We start from the raw sequence: 15,325 nt of genomic DNA on the forward strand, positions 1-15,325 counted from the left end.
CAGGAAGGTCTCACACAACCTGTGGCAATCAACAAAATAATTTTTGATGCCAGGAGATGAAACAGGCAAGCCCACAGGATGGCCAGGTGTGGAGGCTGGACCTTCCAGCTGACACTGGGCACAGAAGCTGGGCTGATGGTAGGGTGCTGGCTAGGTGTTCCTGTGACTCCACTGCCATGACATCACGGAGAGGAGCCCTGGCATGGTGTAGGGGTGCCAGGCAAACCATCCTGAAGGCAGATCCACTTCCATCGATTCTTCTTGATCTTGAGGTGGATTTACCTCCATGGGCTCCACACTGTCAACCACGTGAGTGATGGCAACAGCTACCATGCAGCTGATGGTGTCACCCCTCTGACACTGCCTCCCTTTCTTCTACATCTCCTGCAAAAGCTTATCTGTCTTCCCATGCAAAAGCGGGCAGTCTTTTGCCATGCTGCTGTGGGACCTTTTTCTTCCAGTTGTCCTTGGAACCCAAGGGTCTTGAAGCTCAGCAAATTGTGGACCAACTGCTGGGGTCCCTGTATTTATATGGCCAGAAGAGAAGGCAGCAAGGTGGTTCATGGCATCAGGAGGCCACTATTACAGGGATGCATGTGGCCAAAGACGACTGTTCTGAGAGTTGGGAGATATCCTACTGTGGAAAAAGGAGGAGGTCAGAGGGGCTATGGGCCCTTTTCTCGAGGAATGCTCCCCGGCACCCTTCTGCTGCCTCTCAGGAACCTCCACCTCCCTTCACATGCCTTAGGCTCCAGCCCCTTCCTCATCTAATGCCTGGGATCTCCTGGATGAGATAGTGGCTACAGTATTCCTGTAGGGCTAAGGTCCTCAGTGACTCCCGACCAACTGAGTACCCCACCCTCAACCACAGCTGCAAGGGGATGAAGTGTCCAGACATCCCAGTGGGAAAGGCAGGCACAGATAGCCCGTGTAAGGTTCGCCAGCACTCCATAAAGTCCTTGTCAATGGCCAAGGGTGGGCCCTTCTTTACTGTCCCCCAGCCCTGCCTCTGGACCACGGAAAGGTGCAATCTCATCCACAGAGCCCCAAGGGAGAGGGGAGGATAGGGCCCAGCATCCCTTAGGCCACTCTGCCAGAACAACCCAAGGAGTCTGTCAGCATCCACCAGGGAAGGCTGTGGGGTCTGAGGTGGTGGGGTTTCTTTCCACTCCAAGGTTCACCCTTTATCTATTCTCTAGTTTTAACAGCAAAACTTCTCACTGCTCTTTTTTGCCCCCCTATTAAGAAAGCTGAAACATATGACCTGGGAAAGACTTCAACAACGCGTTCATTCTTAACACCTTGGCTTGGGTGTTATTTTGAATTTCTAAATAAATGTGGCTGCTCCCTCCCATTGGTATGAGAGTACAGACTACGGGTCATAATTGCTGTTCACAAAATTTCCTCTGAAATAGGCACACATTGATGTTTTCAAGACACAGAAATGGCAAAATGGGACTTCTTACATTTACTCCTTATGTTACACAGAGGGAAGAAGAACAGTTTCTCACAGGCAGAAAATTTAATTTCAAGCTACACCTCTGGAAATTATTACTTCAGTCAGGTTTGATATGAAAATTTGGTTTTAGCAGATTGTTTATTTTGCATTTTAGATTGAAAACAAATAAAACCCTGCCAACTGGCCTGCCTAGAACAAAACATGGATTGTGGCAGCTAATGCTGAGTGAGCTGCCACAGCAGGTAATTGAGGCTATTAGTACACAGGGTGGTCTGGACAGGATATTATCAGCCAATTATAAATTTTGTTCTGTAGCTTAGATGGGGTTAATAGCACCCAGACATGACTACAGCAATTTTACAGAAAATAACATTACAAAATATAAATAAAACTAATTTAGGAAGTGAAGTATTTACGAGAAGAGCTGAAGATATCTTAACTGGGCTTAAATGAACAGTAGCACTGAGGAAGCTGCTGGAGTTGCCAACACCAAATATACGGGCCAAGTCAAACAGCCCACGCTAATGACATGGAAATAAGTGGCCTCTTGAAGCAAGGCAGAAACAGATTTATTTAGAATGACAGGAAAAAATACACATATCATTAATGTAGATTATCTTCACTTCAAAAGAGCTCTACTAGGAAATTCTGCAGCCTAGCAGGTGATGACACAGATGTATTTTTACTGGTAAATGGGATATAACTGTATCTGACTATGAACTACTGTTTAGTGTGCATGAATCTACACAATTTCTGTAAAATATAGGTTTCCATTTAAGTCCTATCTCCTAATACTCACAGTCCAGAAGGCTAGTAGAAAAGGAAGTTAAAAAGATAAAAGATGTCTGTGGTGGAAGGCCCCATAGTCAAGTCTCTGATCTGTATTCAGCACTTCTACATTACTGAGTAGCACTGGCTGTCAATTGCTCATACTTGGCTCAACTGGGAAAAAAAAACCCCTAAGAATATTGACACTGTCTGAAATCAACATCAAGGTCACAGATTTGAAAACCAGGAAGGAAGAAAACCCCTGTGGATGATGCAAGGGCCTGGGACTCTGCACCTCTACTCTGCTCTGGTGAGAACACACTTAGAATACTGTGTCCAGCTCTGGAGCCCTCAGCACAGGAGCGACACGGACCTGTTGGAGAGGGTCCAGAGAAGGGCCACAAACATGATCAAAGGGCTGGAGCACCTCTGCTATGAAGACAGGCTGAGGGAGTTGGGGCTGCTCAGTCTGGAGAAGAGCAGGCTGTGGGGAGACCTCATGGTGGCCTTCCAGGGCCTAAAGAGCCTACAAGAAAGCTGATCCAACATCGCAAAGACAAATTGAATCTCATTACTCTACGTAGTTGGCTGAATTCTTTGTTACGCCAACACGAACTGTTGTTCTGAGGTGTCTTTGGAGAAGGCTGATTTATTTAAAAGCAACGTTGCCCCAGACCATCTTCGCATCTCAACGGGTAGGTGAGTCTCTCCAAATCAAGAATACCAAAACCTTTGTGCTTTGGCATGGAAAAGTCTTCACAAGAAAACAGAAGTGCAGAGGAGCTCTGGTCAAGATCCCAGTGTATTTTGGTTTGGCTAATCACACACACAGACTATGAATTTCTAACATAATGAAAAGCATAAGTATCTAAGCACCAGGTTCACAACTGTTTTCACCCAAGGCGTGACATGGATCTTTCTTAAATCTCACACCACATCTACATTAAGACAGCTTATTTTCTCTTCTGGAAAGCTCTTGTCAGCTATTACTGCAAGCCAGAAAAAAGCAATTGTTTTGGGAAGTGACTAGAAAAGGGAGCATCAATGCACAGTAAGAATGAATAGGAAAGAGAAACTCAAAGTATAACAAAATCTATAAACCCGTGAGTTCTTGAGAGTATCGTTTTAAGTGCTGGAGACAGAACACCATCATCACTCCATTCCCCACTGCCACGACCTACAAGGCAACCTCCATTTTCATGAAAACATTCCTGCCTTCTATTTTATTGCATCAGCAATTCCAAACTACCAGGTGAAAGATTATTGACATCATCTCTCCCAGCACCACTCTTCCTTCACATCTGCCTGAACTTGCAGGTGAAAAAAGGCATGTTACTATGCCATACACATAAATGCATCTCCAGAAGAAAATAGCATACCTCTGGCAACCCCACAGCATGGAGGAGATGCACAAGAGGGCAACACTCAATGAGATCTCCATCATCCTAATCCAGTCTGACTCAAGACAGGAAGGTATTGTGTGTGGAATACATGCTTTGTTGGCACACCACTACACAAAACTCTCACAGGTGACATGTGTACATAAAGGCATGGTGAGTTTATTTATAATGATAATATATAATGTTTGCAAATTATTTGGGGATTTTCTGGGGCCAGGCAAGCTGCAGCCCAGGCTCCAAGGAAACAAACACTCAGAGCTCTCACACAGCATACAGGGATCTAGGCATTTGGTTCTGTTTCAAAAGGTTATTTAAGAGTCAAATCACTACCTGACTTCAAGTCAAGAGGTAAAAAAAGGCAGGTTCCCAAATTACCTGCAGTACATGCCCCAGCAGCAGTAAAAGGATGCAGTGGCCCAGGACAATTGTGGCACAGCTAGCATGAGGTTCAGGCATTCCCTTGGCTGCTGCGCCAATGAACCTCACAACCAAGCTAGAGTATGATCCAAACTGCTCTTAGTGGCCCTGGATTCCCTGCCGAGTCTGTGACACTGGTCTGTGCTGTGAATATGGGCCTGGGGATGTTGGCTCACTTTATATATATCAGTGCAGACCAAGATGTGACAGCACTTCCGATCATCCTCCAGGGAGACAGAACTGACCACCTCGAAGCGAGAACTCTGCCCCACCTGCAGTTCCCATCCTTAAGACTGCAGCCATAGTGGTCCACAATGTGCTTTGGGGAACAGTGTCACTTGGCACAGACCCCTGTGAATGAACACACTAGTGTGTTCAAAAGCAAAGAAATATCATGTGCAAACTTCATGGTATAGATGTTCCCCTGCTGCCAACATCGCTCTTCAGTTGTGATAAGGTGATCTGGGGGCAATACCTAGTTCAACTTTTCCTCTGGGTTAACAGTTTCCACAGGAGGAAATTGATACTTCGGCCATCACTGGAGAGCCACATGGTCCAGTCCCTCCTCAGGGGACCTTGGCAACCTTCAGTGCTATTAGCTATGCAAAAGAGGGATACTGTGCATGTACAGGCAAGCAACCTTGCGTGTGAGCGATTGCAAAAGTCAGCCCATGTGTGCATGTGAATGAACCTGCACAGCTAGGTGTGCTCAGCCTTATGCAGAAGTGCTTCAGAGGGTACATGAGCAGAGAGGATAGAGAACAAAATCAATGGATGAGCAACTTCAGCTTCCTTCCAGCTACTTTTCTCATAGAAACACACGCACCTGCCCTTTAACACCGACAGTCAGGTCAGCTTTTAAGCAACTCACTCAGCTTTGTAGAAGCTTGGATGCCTGAAGATCAGCAAGATCACCATGATGGCAGGGGAGGTGGTAAGAAACCAATTTTCTAGGGAAGGAGAGGGACACAAAAGATGTACATAGTGGGGAGGTGGAAGTCCTGCCATAAGGACTGTTTATCCCACATCTCCACAGTTTCTTCAGAACTCCTATTATTCCACTTCAGAGAGTAGGACTACACTAGAAAAGCAGCAGTCTGAAATACTAGAAGTGAGACAGAAACCACTTGTCACAATCCAAGGTGGGAAGATAACATGTTCCCAGTGTTATTTACACAACAATAAAATGTAGAGAAACAGGAGTGGGTTGAAGCAGCCAGGAGAGGCATGTTAAGGAAGGGCCCCTCTGATCCCTTGTTCTTACAAGCTGCACCTCCCAGCAATCTAATCTAATCCTGCACACCTTGCTTGTGGGACGCACATGTGGCTCAGTGAGACGCTCACATCTGCAATAAAGGAAATTAGTGCAAGTGATTCATAGTCTCCCGAGATACCATGGTCTTTGCAGCAGAAAAAAGAGTCTGCACAGCAACGGCTAGGAATGACCTCACCTCCAGGTTTCTTCAGGGACTGGGACCTGCTTTTACTAAGTTGACATGAGGTGTTAAAGTGAAGTGGGATCGTTGCACATCCTCCTTGCCTGCATGCATGGCTCACTGACACCAGCTTTGCTCCCTCAGAGTCATACCTTTCTGCATGGGTGGGCAAGATGAGGCAATGCTGAGAAAAACAGAGGTAGCAGGAGAAGGTCCCAGACTCACCAGCCTTTCCATCCAGAGCACTGCAACAGCTCTAGAAAGAGGCAGTGTCTTTGGGTGGGGGGGTCTTCCTTGAGGAAGGCCTGTCCCTGCCCTTGCCCCTTCCACTCATGCTGCTGAGCCATCATTACAGCAGTAAAAGCAGCATGCAGGACTCATTCTCCAGACCTGGCTGCTCTGTGCTTTACTGGTGTTTTCTCCCTCCCCAACACCTCATTCACCTTTGAAAGAAGAAAGATCCCAGTCTCCAGCATTCACTTGTGGGAGCAAAGCATGTTCTGCAGCAGCTAGCGAAGATGAGAAAAACATTTCCACTGGAGAGCCCACTCCAGAGAGGTTAGGGCCTGTCAGCACCAAGAGTAAACAGACTGTCTCCAACTCCTAAGGTTTCTTGGCAGGGAAGCAAAGTCCTGCCTGTTACAACTTGCTTTCAATGACACCAGGCCACATTTAATGTGAGGAAAGTTGTGCCCATCTTTAACTCACATCAGACTGATTGTTTTTCTTCACCTTGCTGTAAACATGTTTAAGATTCCTATAAATACCTATTGGGCAGCAGCCCAGCCAAATAAGCTTGTTAAAAAAAAAAAAAAGCAAGCCCCACAACAAAAGGAACAGAAACACTCTCCTGCCCATGTCAGCAGTCCTGCCAACAAGGCACATTAGGAATAACATCTAGGAATACCTTGATGCAGTCACATCACAAGAAAGAAGGGTTTGTTTGTTTGTTTTTTTACCAGAGCAACTGCTCATTTCAGCATCACCATCAAAGAAAGGCCACCACTCATGAGAGCCCATAGTATCATCCATCGTTATCCAGCCCATCCCAAACCCTCCTGACAGCTAGAAAGGGGCCCAGATCAACTCAGGCACACATGAATCCCACAGTGCTCATGGGGTGTACAGTGTACAAGTTCTACACTTCAGGCTGGTCCCTGGTCACTCAACCTTCGACTTTAACATTACAGCAAAAAAAACCTAATGGCCAGAGCCTCTCCCAGTATACAGTGATGCAGCATCATGGGAGATGGTGGGTACGAGTGATTACAGCATATTCTCTTAGGGCCTTTATTTTCTTTCATCCAAACATCCTTACATTGTTACATTTTTCGCACAGCAGAGCTGCAGATACATCAAGTCACTGATCTGGGAGCAGTGGTGGCACAGGGGCATCAAAGTGGCTTTGTGCTCCATTCCACGCATGGCTGAGAGGAAAGGGTGTATATTCTGTGACTCCTTTCGGCCTTGGAAGAGGAGGGCTCACCTCTCCAGAAGGAGAAAACATACTTGGCTTTCCACACACAGGCTATTTCAGCAATGTCTTTTAGGGAGGTAAGAAGAAAACTCCATTACGGACATCGGAAATGGAAACAGTGATCTCCTGCAGGTCTCCTTCCAAATCCAGGAGCTCTTCAGCTTTCTGGCCCCAATGGAAGGAGCCTCTTAGCCTTTTTCCCAGAAAAAATTACCCACTAAACAGCCTTTTTATTTTATCAGCCATAACTGGGGAGGCTGTTGCATCAGTTAAGTTGAGGTGGTAGTCCCAGGTGGGACTTATGGTAGGGTTCCCACCTGGGACATGTGACAGAAAACAACACAGAAACAGGAGGGGAAAAGTATTAATTGCTCTGAGAGTCACTCCCTTCCCACATTCGCTCCCTGGGATTTCTGGAAGGAGTCACTATGTGGAGTCACAAACACAGCTGCCCCAGTCCCCAGAGAAGAAAACATTACTTAGTTTTAACAGCCAAAAAAAAATAATAAATTACTATTTGTCTTTCACTCTAACTTCTGATTTCTCTTAAAACAAAACAGGCTTTTAGAAGTACCGGGGCAAGAGGAAGGGTGGGGAGGGTCACAGATTAACCTTCCTTCTGTTAGCAGGTTCCTGAATCCTGGCCATAAGGCCAGGAAAGCATGATGCCAAGTGCCCAGTGCACCCACAGAGCCTCTCCTCTCTGGGCACAGCTGCTCCAGAGCCCATGAGGAGCTGCCTGCCAGAAGGTTTCACTCTCCCACCCTTTCCAGCAGCTTTTAAATGCCTTCTGCATGCAACGAGCAGCAATGTCTCTGGTGGATTTGGGAGAATCTGGACTTTTACATAATTGAACTTTAATATAATGTAATTATTCTTTCATCTTCTGTTTTAGTTGGTAGCAACTACCACTGTTTCCAGTTTCAGTCTTAAAACAGAATTACTTTTATAACAGAGTAAAGATAGCCCTGTTTAAAAGCAAAGAGGAAAAACCCAGTTAATAAGTTGTTTGCTCCTGCAAATCTCTTCTGTCCTCATGCTCCCTGTCCCTTTCTCCCATCCACTCTCTCTCCCTTTGCGTTGCTGGCAGCAAAAGGACCCTCAGCTGCACAGCTCCAAACACCTGACTTAGCCTCCCTCTCCTTGCAACCATTATTTTAAATACGTCCAAGTGGTTTGTTTTCTCCCTTGCTGCACTGCACAGATCTTCTACATAACTCTGTAGTTTCCTCTAAGGATTTTTTTGGGGTAGTGGCAAACTGGTGTGCAGAGAGAGGCTTGGCTAGATTGCACGAAAGATGGAACACAAAGTAGACTCATAGTGCAACCCATCTTCTTATGTCCCTACTAATTCCACCAGGCATAAAAGGGAGAGAATAACTACAGGGTTTGTCCTAGCCAAAGAAATCAGATCTCTTACACTGCTGGAACAATAAACACACATTTTTAGCCTTACCGTCATATATAATACAGAACAAATGGACAAGCTGAAGTCCTGTAATGGATTTTGTGGGAGCAGACATTCGTGGAGCTCCTTGCACACCCACAGTCTGAAGTTTTAAGACTGAAATCAAGCCTGACTCACAGGAGGAAGAATCAGGGGGTTAGTAACGAATAATGAAGGGACCAAGATGCTGAAAAGTATTAATAGTTAAATGTGCACATGTATTTTAAACACTTTTATCAAATTAGACTGGTGTCAAGCACTGATACTATTTTGGAACAGCAGCAACACCACCACAGGCTTTTACAAAACCCCGGGCCGTTCAAAACTTTCTTGTAACTGTAAAAAAAAAACCCCAAACAACAGAAAGAACCACAACAGCATAAAATCCCACACGACACCGACAGAAATAACTTTTCCTCTACTTCAGAAGAAAAGCGCACTGCTCTCGGCATAACTCCTGCCGTACTCCTGAAAGTCTGCACGACACGAACTTGCTACTAGCTGCGCAGCGTGCATCTCACGGTACACACATTCCTTCCTCCTTGACACGCGCTTCGTCCCTCATCAAAGCAACACGCGAAGCATCTTTGCTACCTCCCAGGTTAGCACCAGAGCACCCAGAACAAGAGACACCTCACAGCCCTAACTCCGGGCTCGGCAAATTCCAGCCAGGTCATATTTTGACGGAGCCCCTGACAGAGCGCAGGGCGAAAGCCGACAGGCAGAAAAGCGCAAACCCGCAGTACCCATCTCCCTCCCGGGGACAACCCCCAGCCTCCGTGCCCCCCGGGAGCGGGTGCAGGCTGGCCAGCACCGCTCCGCCGCTCCCCGCGGGCTGCGCTCGCCGCCCCTTCCCCGGCCGCCCCGCCACGGGAGCGCAGCACCGGGCTGCCGGCAGGCACAGGGCGCCCGGGGGATTCCCCCGGGGCCGCCCGGGGCTGCGAGGGAACGGACGGGAACGGGACCACCCCTCCCCGCCTTCCCCTCCCTCCTTCCCCTGCTGCCGCGCGGGGTAACTCACTGCGGTCCGGGGCAGCCCCGCCGCCGGCCGCCGCCACCAGCTCCAGGTAAGCGGCCCAGAGCCCGAAGGCCAGCGCGCCCAGGGCCAGCAGCAGCCGCAGCAGCCGCCGCCGCCGCCGCAGCCGCGCCAGCAGCCGGCCCCGCATGGCGCCGCTCAGGGCGCTGGGCCGGCGCTGCGGGCCATGCTCCCGCCGCCGGGCCGCACCGGCACGGCTCCGGCACGGCCCCGCCGCCGCCTCGGGCCCCCTCCTCCGCGGGGCGGGCCCAGGTGCGGGGCGGCGCCGCGCCCCCGCATGGGCAGCTCCCGGGCGGGCTCTGCCACCGCCCCCCGCACCTGCCTCCGCCCCGCGGGGGCCGAGCCCGGGGGGCTCTGGAGCGCTGGTAGGGGTGCCCTCGGCATCCTGCCCTTAGCCGCTGGAGGGGCTGGCGGGCATCGGGAACGGAGCCGTCACCGCCCGGGCTGGGGATGCCCGCTCTTGCCAAGGCGATAGGAAAGCTGCTTCAGGGGCAGAGGAGGCGGGGACGCTTTCCCCCTCCAAATCCCCCTCAAAGCCGATTTTCCGGCCCGTAGGAGCTTTAGTGAATCCTTTCCAGGGAGAGGACGGGAGATGGTAACGCCTCTGCACGGAAGAAAGCAGGATGGGAGCGGGGCGATTCAAATTCACAGCTAGACGCACGGCTGAACCCGTTTCAAAGTGTGCTTCACTTGGTGCAACAAGTAGATTTAGTTCAAAGTGCTTTTGCTCAGTCAGGAGGAACGCGGTTCACAAAGTCTACAGGTCTCCCTTCTGAAGTAGCTGAGTAGATGCCACCCTACACCACGCAGACCCACCAAAGGGTGGATGTTGAAGGCCCACATGCAGGCCAGGACCTTCCCTGGGCATGCTTAGTGTTTCATTTCACATTGCAACCACACTTTAGAAGTGACTCTCCCATCGGTTCCCCGACATGTTCTTAGATTGGTTCACATTGACAAGTGGTCTTGGAGGATGCAAACTGGATTCCTCCTGGGTGGAACTAAACTGGAAGATGCTGTCTGGGATACATGTTATGTGTCCAGGCAGGGAGCTGGTCCAGAATAACCTCTTTCCAAACATGCATGCTGTGGGGGTTGGGTCATTGGCACCAACTGCTTCTCTTCACAGTTCTGCAGCTGCAGAGCTGCCCCTGCAGAGCTGCAGCCCCATGCAGTGTGCAACTGTGAAGAGAAACCTTCAGGCTGAATTTAAATTTTTCTATGTATGCAACAACCGTAGACCTTTTTTTGAGGGTCTAGCTTCCTTTCACAGTACCCTTCTGAAGTGGGACACTGCAAAAGGATGCCCACCATTGCATGCTAAATAGCCTTAGAAAAAGTGTCAAAGGCCTTTTAAATGGCACAGAGGGTCACAGAAGAGCAGTGCGAGTCCCAGCAGGGATAGGCTGGCATTAGCAGAGTGCTGCACTGGTTGGGGGCAGAAGCAGTGTCTGTAGTTCCTGGCATCAAGAGCCAAACACATCTTCCCAGTGTCCTGGGAAGCCTGTAGGCAGCACCTACAGACCTGTCACACACTGAGACGGACAGATGGACAATAGGTTTCCTTTTTCTGAATGTCTCACAAGGGCTTCAGAGCAGTCTCCCTTTACCTCTGTGTTACAGAGATTTCTCGTTTTGGGAAAGTGCATCCAGAGAGTTTTATATCTCGTGGAGGTGGAAAGACATGATGTTTCTCAAGATGGAAACAAATCCTGTGGTGGCAGAGGCTAGTGAATGGCTCTGCCCTTGAGGAGCATTGTTAACTTGTAAACAAACATAATCTTTGTCAGGATAGAACCATGCTATAATGAAAACACAGAAAAGATCTTGTCTCTGGAGAAAAAGCTTAAGGAAGTAAGTGTGGCATGTTGAGATCTATCTGATACAGTATAGTTACAACAGAACAACATTAAGGAACAAAATTAATCTGGATGTGTAATAGTGAAATGACGAATTTGAATACTTCTACACTGGACTTAAAGTAACTTATTTTGGACCACTTACTCGTTGCAGAAAGCACAGATGACCAGGAGTGTTTATCACTTACAGTAATGCTTTAAAAACACTTCACATCAATGTTTTCATCCCAAGTTTTCCAGCAATCTTGTATTCTCAATTCCTCAAGTGTCTCAGGTCACGTAAGTGCATGACCAGACCTCCACATCTCTGATCTTCCCTGGGTGCAATATGGTAGTGCTAGAAACCACAGCTTGCTATAATTCTGTATGCTGAAGTCAGTCCCATTAGGGAAAGAAACAGCAAGTGAGCTGGAAACAGGTGGTGCAGGAACAGAGCCTGTGTCCTGTTTGGATGACTCAGGGAGCTGACGGTGCTGATTGCCCTGACAGGCCATCCTCAAACATTGGACAGGTTGCTCCTGGCTTCAGGATACACCTCTTCTTGCCTACACTGCGTGCCCACTTCAAAGAAACAAGCAATTTGCCATACTAGTATTTTTTGCTTTGTTTGGGCTTTTGTTTGTTTTCTATTTTGGCTATGTTTCCTCAGGATAAGAGCAGCCTTTGATATGAGTGCAGCACTTAATGACACGCATCTTCTGTTCCTCCCAGCTCTCTGCTCTAACTCCATCTCTGTGCATCCTTGCCTCTTCTTGTTATGCTTTTGCTTCTAGTTATCTAACAACTATTTCTCTGTTCTGTAAATTACTTCTAGCTCTGTGCCAACATCCTTTCTCTGTCAGCTCCCCAAAGGTTCAATTATCTGCCACTTCCCTTCTTTCTTCTGTGATTTTCATTTTAACACTAATTACCAGCTCCACACCAAAAACTCCCAACTGTCCCCAGCTTTCACCACCCCGGTGGCTCCACACCCCTCTTCCTGACCTCAGCCATGCTCTGAAGCACAAACAATGACTTCATCTCAACATTCATAATCGAAACAGCTCAAAGGCAGAAGTGTTTCTAAGAGGAAAAGGCAGTCTCTCAAGACACAGTTCCCATTATTTCCCTTTTTGGCTCCTCAGGAATGGGCCAGGCTCTAAAAGGCACTACTGGTGGAGCTATCCCAGAAAAACCCCTGTCAACACTACAGTTTAACATCACAGTAAGGGAATCACTGTGGCCCATAATAAAGAAACAACAGCAATAGGGACTTCTTGCCCAGTTAAGTTGTGCTGATATGTATGAACTGGCTTGAGCCTGGGTTTGAGAATTCCTCTTGCTTTTGCTGGTCACACAGCTTTGCCCCTTCTGCTCCGATTTTGACTGACAGCATCACAGTCACACTATTGCTCTCCTACAACTTAACCTGTCTCAGTGGAAAGCCTCAGTCATGATTGTCTTTTTTTCATAGGTCTCGAGCTCTAGCTACCCAGATAAAATGACACAGAAGTCACTGCCCTTCCTTTTCAGCTGAAAAGAGGACACATTTTTCATGAACTTCACCTAGGACCACTAGAAGCAGCTCCTGCTTGCAACTCCTGCCCCATGACTTGGCCTGAACTGCTGTCTGCAGATCAGAACAATTTCTCAGTATATAGAGCACATTTACACTTCCAGAAAAAAAGTTTTTATATACTTTAAGCTAAGAACTTTCAAAAGATTTACCCAGGGTTTAGACTTTTACCATAATAAAAGATATATCTATGTATTTGATAATTTTGGAAATCCCTGTTTTCAAATCTAAAGTCTTGCCTGCATCTCCTCCTTTCCCCAGCCTTAAAAGCACCAATATCTGGTTTATATTTTAAATCCCTGTGCTTATCATCCTTATCTTTCAGGAAGTTCCAAAGATGCGTCACAGTCATTTTATTAGGGACGCAAGAGAACACAAAGTTGAGCAGTTCTCCCTGTGATGATGCCAAGCAGAATTCTATCCACCCAAGCAATCACTGAAGAGGAAAAAAACCAACTGTTTTACTGGACAGTTTAGAAGTGACTCTACTGAGATAAACATTTACAGTAGAAGAAAGGCAGATTGATCTCTGCATCAGTGCGGGAGAGTCTAGCACATCCTGGACACACTTCACCAGGGTAAATCCAGACCTTTTTATTTAAGTCAAACTCATTGTGACAATGAAACCCTTCATGCTTGTGTAGTTAATCATTGTCTTGCTTTAACATTGGAACACTTCTGTGCTGAAAGCCTGTGTTTTCTGAATAAAAATAATCTGTATTTACCCATTTGTAATCTGTCAACAATCCAACATCATTCCAAGTCTTAAAATATGTAATTTAGTTAGTATAAGTGAAGAGTCTGCCCCACCAAGGTCTCTATTTATGAAGCTTTATTTTCAGAGCTTACCTTAAGGGCAGCCACTCTAACTCATGTTCAAAGATGTCTTTTCTCCAAACAGTTCATTTGATGCTATATGGGGAACAGCAGAAGTTCCCCCTCCCCCCCCCCCCTTTTCTTAAATACTTGAGTCATAGCAGAAATGTTTCCTGCTAGGGGGTTAATTCCAGCTACCTCTGTTAGCTTGTTCCAGACAGAAAGTCCTAAACTTTTAATGCAACACAAGAATCGAAACAAACCTTGTTCTTTTTGTCTAAACCCTAGGAATACCCCAGCCAAAAGGAACCGTCAAAAGCTTTCAGCTCCCACACCTTCCATACTGCATCCAAGTATGCTTTGATACATAATCCCAGTCCACATGCTAAAAAATGTGTATACTTGTACAGCTAGACTTGTAAATTTAAGAGTAAAAGTATAGAGAGTGAAGGGGATGTTTCTTAAGAGTTCAAAGCAACAGAAAAATTAGAAAGAAAAATCTTTAAATGTCCAAATGACCTACAGCCCTGCTTTGAACACAGACAAATGAAACATATTTATTAGGATTTTGACAGAGCAGGCAAAAATACATTCTAGTGTAGCAGAACAAAATATGTTTCTGAGCTGTAATTAAAAGTCTGACAGACACAGCTTTTCACGAATATGAACAGATCCACCAGAAAAAAAAAAGCACACAGGGATGTTGCTTCCAGCTAGTCTCAAGAAGTATCTGATTATCAAAGAATTACTTCCTGGCTTACATACAGAGACATTATAATTCCAGAATATCAGGCTGCCCACAGAGTCCATCCATACAGATAGAATGTGCATGTTTCTGAATTGATACTACTACTTACATAAGCAATTTAACTACAGCCACTGCATGCAAGTGTATACTATTATTTAGATTTATTCTGACAACTATCAGAACTGTGGCTGCTGTGAATTTGCCTTTCTAAGCACAATCACATCATCAATTAATTTTGGAATTACTGCAAGTTGTGGCATGAAAAGATCATGATGGATCTTTTAACTTTGTTTTGTTTTTTCTTACCTTGTGTAACCTTGCTGTGTAGGCTGAGCTGACACAGCATACATTCCTATAATTAAGGCATCTGCCTGAGTGCTGAAAAACCTCCTACAAATACTGAATATAAATAATAGGATTAAAGCCAGAAGGAAACATTTTCTCTTACTTCACATTATATTTCATTAAGTTCTAATGTGTCAAACCCTATAAATCATTAAAACAAGCTACCTTCTCCAGAAGTGCAGTCAGTTTTTTATTTGAAGATAGAGATGGAGAATTTGTTGTCTCTACATACAGTTATGAGGGGAAAGGCATGATATTTCTGTTAAAATGTGGGCTTTTTTAAAAAATCAGGTTCAGGCTACTGGTTTTTGGTCGGCCTCTCTCCGCTGAGATAGAGTTGTTTGTATTTAGTAGCTTTTCATCTTCAAGATACATGTATATTAATCAGTCTTCTTAATGTCTTTTATACAATATGAGCTCTCGCATAACCTTTTCTCTCCTACTCAATCACCTGTATTTCTGCGGCTTACCCCAACTTCAACATCCTTTCCGAAATGTACGCACACCTTCCTTACTTAAGACTCCACAACAATAAAGTTTTTTCCTGCTGCTTATTTTTTTC

General features: G+C 46.4%; 1 protein-coding gene across 1 annotated transcript in view; it reads right to left on the reverse strand.

The window, feature by feature from the left end:
- The window catches only part of B4GALNT3 (beta-1,4-N-acetyl-galactosaminyltransferase 3), a 67,414-nt gene extending 57,757 nt beyond the window's left edge, over window positions 1-9,657 (reverse strand). Inside the window, exon 1 of the mRNA XM_051617033.1 lies at window positions 9,426-9,657. Within this exon, the coding sequence (XP_051472993.1) occupies window positions 9,426-9,570 (145 nt within the window). The 5' untranslated portion in view covers window positions 9,571-9,657. The remainder of the gene's footprint in view (window positions 1-9,425) is intronic.
- Window positions 9,658-15,325: the final 5,668 nt, after the last annotated feature.

Source organism: Apus apus, chromosome 1 (genome assembly GCF_020740795.1).
Source record: "Apus apus isolate bApuApu2 chromosome 1, bApuApu2.pri.cur, whole genome shotgun sequence".
NCBI lineage: Eukaryota > Metazoa > Chordata > Aves > Apodiformes > Apodidae > Apus > Apus apus.